General features: G+C 42.6%; 1 protein-coding gene across 1 annotated transcript; it reads right to left on the bottom strand.

The window, feature by feature from the left end:
- Positions 1-3,792, bottom strand: LOC104122337 (myelin P2 protein; the record flags this gene model as incomplete). The annotated part of the gene is made up of 4 exons (XM_009634446.2): positions 3,720-3,792; positions 2,055-2,227; positions 1,692-1,793; positions 1-42 (listed from the first exon to the last, which is right to left on the bottom strand). Coding segments are annotated over exons 1-4 (390 nt in total), but the record flags the coding sequence as incomplete, so codon positions are not given.
- Between the last annotated feature and the right edge of the window lie 704 nt (positions 3,793-4,496).

Raw genomic sequence — 4,496 nt, 5'->3', positions numbered from 1 at the left:
TTCATAGACTCTAGTGCAGACAACTCCTTTCATGGCACATTCCTAAAGCACAAAGGAAAAGATTAATATAAACCTTTCACTGACAGCTGGTGTGTCTGCGGCAGTAACCACCGAAGTCAGTGAAATCCAGATGTCATATTTTACATCTTTACATATGTACATAATTTTTAGAGCAAACAGCACAGCTATTTTTGTATGGCAATGGGAGTGGTTTCTATTTTAACATCTTCAGACTTAGTTAAGTGGCATATAATGACAAATAGATTGCAAAACTAGGCTCAGCTTCCAGAAACAAATTTACCTTCCTTGGCTTTATTGCTGCCATGACAGAAATATCAGTACTACGTAGCTTATTATACCATGGCCCACAAACGCTTTCAATTTTACAAAGTTGGGTTTTTTTTTTCTTGTGGAAGCAGAAGTAGCCTGGGTAGTTCAGAGGTCAAGCTTCTGGCCTAAAAAACTTTGCACTTATGAGTCACAAAATATTTCTCCTGACCGTCGCACTCTGGCAGCCGTCAGTGGTTCCTGGTGACTCACAACCATGAGGTGCGTGTGACAGAGGTGACAGGACGTTAAAAAAAGACCTCATTGGTCTGCAGAAAAGGACACCTGCTCCCCAGATCTGTTTTAGGCAAGGGGCAGACAGCAGGATGCTGATGGAAGAGGGACCCTACCTTTCTGTGTTTCAAAGATGGTTTAATGATTAGAAAATATTTACATAGAAATGCAGCCATGGTGAGATGCGAAAGCAAATCACCCTTCCAAATGTAGGAGAGCTTAAAACAGAATGCGGTCAGGACAAGCCATCACGTGAAGGAGTAATGCTGAATTCAAACAAGTCACCCAAATTAGTTTGGCTCCACTCTTTAAAAACTTTAATGAACAAAGTACTTTCCTTCCTTCAAAAATTAAATCTTAATTTTAGTAGTGTCCCTTACAACTAGAGAGCCTAAAATGTGTTACCACCCTGGCTTGGCCAACCCATGGCTTTCACAGGGCTGCTAGAGAAAGGCAGGTTGAAGAGGGGGTGAGGGAAAGGCACTGCTCCCCCGCTCTCGGGAAAGACACGGTTCCCACACCACGGCGAGTGTTTCGGAGGAGCTGTCAGGACCTGCCAGTCCCTGCTGCAGGTCGCCACGCAGGCAGGCATGGACACAGAGGTGCTGGCTTTCACGCAATAAACCTCAAACACCTGCTTAGTGTGCTCAGCATGCTCACGCAGAAAAAGCAAATAGAAGTGTGTGAACTGATGGGCTTTAGTGGAAACAGATGTGTGAAAAGGTGTAAGACTCTCTTTTCTACGGTGGACAGGCTTCATTCCAAAGACAGGAAAAAGGAAAGAGCCAGTCCAGGGACAGCAGTACCTGATTTGCAAACTTCTATTTGCATTTCACAAGTTTCTGCTATTTGAAAACCTCATTTCTTTTAAGAATAATAATCCTGAGAGCAGTAAGTTTGCTGTCAATTTATTCCAGCTCTGCCAATATAGTCACTTTAAAGAAAATTTGCTGTATGGAACAGTATGTATTTCCTTCCAGTTTGTTTCCTAAGCTTGGTTCCCTTTTTCTCCCTCATAATTTATCTCATAAGCCAGAGAGAAAACCAGAATTGACCACTGATGTAGACAGAAGCAAACTGAAGGCTGCATCCTTCTGACCTTTATCGGCGTACAAGGAGCGTGAACTTACCACCACCATTTTCCCATCAACCAGTCTTCTCTTTATCGAGGTCTCTTTGCCATTCCACTTCTGCACTTGCACCAACGCTCCTTTCTCCAAGGTTACAACACTCTGTAAAGGCCAAGAGAAGGGTTTCAAACTGCAGTCTGAGCTTTGCATGTTAGAGTAGCAATTCACGTTACATTCAGCGAGATCCTCATTCTCGGCTAACAACAAGCTCAGTAACATTAGTTTCAGCACCATACTATTTCTTCTTTCAATGCTTTCTTTGAATAGTTTGGAAAACTCACAGTGCACTAGGAGGGTAGGAAAAAATCCTCCTGGTGCTCTTCCAGGACGTCAAGACAACTTAGTGATCACCAGCCCCCTTACCTTGACTTTCCGGTCATCTGCTGTTGTTTCATCAAACTGCTGGCCCAGTTTGAAAGAGATCATTGTATTTTTGAAGGTGCTTTCAGTTTTGATGGTTACTATGTCCCCTTTCATACTGATGATCACATCAGGCTTTGCCAGGCCACCTAGTTTCCGGGTAGCTAAGCCCACTCCTAGAAATCAGAAAGAAAACTATCATTACATTCTAGCAAGCAAGGAGCTCAATATCCTTTCACAAATCCTCAGTGGAAGAATATGGAACAGTTTCTTCTTGAATACTCTAATGCCTGATTCAGATGAGACACTAATTCTTCAAATGTGGAAGTACTGCGTTCAGAGGTTGAGGCAGCCCCTGTTGGTAGAGTTGGTAGAGCCCCCTTCAGCAAGAAATAGATACATATGAGAATACACTCGTGTGCATTTAGCTAAGAAGAAAAATAGATGGTTAGAAATCTGCATGAATTGGTGTAGAGATAGAATGGGTAGAAAAACTCAGAGGAAAGGTCTGTTTCTCATAAGAGCTTGTAAAAATCCTTTTTTAAAAAAATTCTTGACAAATCTGAGAATCTGCACTTTTATTAACCAGCTGCATGGAAAAAACTGGATACCAAACTGCCGATATGCTGATGCTTGTCCATTAAAACATACTGGAGACCAGGCAATCCCTAGGTTGCTACTAACATCCCTTAAGGATCCTTACACCTAAACCTCAGTGAAAGGTACAAGCAGGAAATATAAAAAGTTGAAGTATAAGAGCAAAGAGCTGCAGAGAGCTTCAGGGAAAATCCCATGTCAAAAGCCTTTTATATTGCCTAGCGCTTTTCAGGCCAGTTCGTCGTCTACAAGTTGCAAAGTCTGGGGCACATCAGAAAGAAAGCCACTGATGATGTGCCGCTGCTTTATAAAAGCAGAAAAGGGGATAGCTGTAGTTATTGCCTTTGTTAATGCTATGCTATGCTCAGATGAAAAGATCCGTATAAAAGGGTATAAAGTTATCTGCAAAGCGTAACACTATTTGCAGTAATTATTCTAGACTAAACAGTTCTGTTCAGATCTTCAGAAAAATATCTGAACTTCCATCCCACATTTACTCTGGTTAATTAACTGCAATTCTTTTGTTAATCAGTTTAACATTTCAAATAAAGGCAATCAGTGTCTCAGTGAACCATTTGTATAGTGAAAGCAATGCTGTAGCTGACTGTCTGTGCTCTTGCTATATAGGAATGAAGCCAGCATTAAATGAAAAACAATGCCTAATTTATTACATTCCTGGCATTCTTCAGTAACAGATAGATTCATTCATAGGATTTAGACCTCTGAAACCAAAGTGTCATGAGACATCAGCTCCATTATATATTGTAAGTTATCACAAGTCACGAGCCTAATGGCGCAATCAAGAGAAACATAAAAAAATCCTTCATCTCCATAGATTCTTCTCATTACAGAAAAACAAATTATATCAGGTCAGTTCGGTTAGACAGAAGTAAATTTATTAAATTCAGCACCTACCTTTCTGGTTTTTTCCATTTTAGATGCTAAAGGAAATAAAAGTAATTAAAGTGCTTTTGTGGCCAGGAAGAAGGTACCATCCATGAGCAAAGCATCAGATGAAGAAGAGACATTCCCAAAAAAACTTATTTAAAAAAAGGAAAGAACATTTCTCACCCAATTCTTTCATATAGTCATCAAAATTTTCACTGGAGACAAGTTTCCAGGTTCCCACAAACCGGTTACACATTGTATAGGCTCTGCGAGGCAGTGGTCCTGCAGAGAGAGGCAGTGGCCACAGCAGCTCTTGCTGGTGGTCGGAGGGATCGTGTGCCCAACTCAGACCTCACTGGCCTCCTTTTAAAGATGCCCAGTCCCCGTAGCGGTCAGGACGCACCAATAGGAGAGGCAGTGCCAGGGCAAGACAATGTGCACCTTGTCCAAGGCAGCCGTGTCAGTACCAAGGCTCCGGGTGACGCCTGCCTCGGTTTCCTGTACTGAATAGATCAGGACACTGAAGGGTGTGTGGGGATGGGGATGTGAGGTTGCCACTGCATCCGCAGAGCGGTCAGGGGACACTGTGGTAGGGTCTCAGCAACACAGAGCCACCAAGCACAAGAGCACTGTATCCACATGAAACCCAGCTCTGACTGTCCTCTCAACACCATCCTCCTGCTATCACCATATAGAATAGAACAGAACAGAACATTTCAGTTGGAAGGGACCTACAACCATCATCTAGTCCAACTGCCTGACCCCTTCAGGGCTGACCAAAAGTTAAAGCATGTTACTAAGGGCATTGTCCAAATGCCTTTTAAACACTGACAGGCGTGGGGCATCAAGAACCTCTCTAGGAAGCCTGTTCCAGATTTTGACCACCCTCTCGATAAAGAAAAGCTTCCTAATGTCCAGTCTAAATCTCCCCTGGTACAGCTTTGAACTGTTCCCACATTC

Source organism: Egretta garzetta, unplaced genomic scaffold (assembly GCF_000687185.1).
Source record: "Egretta garzetta isolate BGI_Z169 unplaced genomic scaffold, ASM68718v1 scaffold251, whole genome shotgun sequence".
In the NCBI taxonomy this organism is placed as follows: domain Eukaryota; kingdom Metazoa; phylum Chordata; class Aves; order Pelecaniformes; family Ardeidae; genus Egretta; species Egretta garzetta.
The sequence above is the reverse complement of the archived record's forward strand: the minus strand, read 5'-3'. Positions and strand labels throughout refer to the sequence as shown.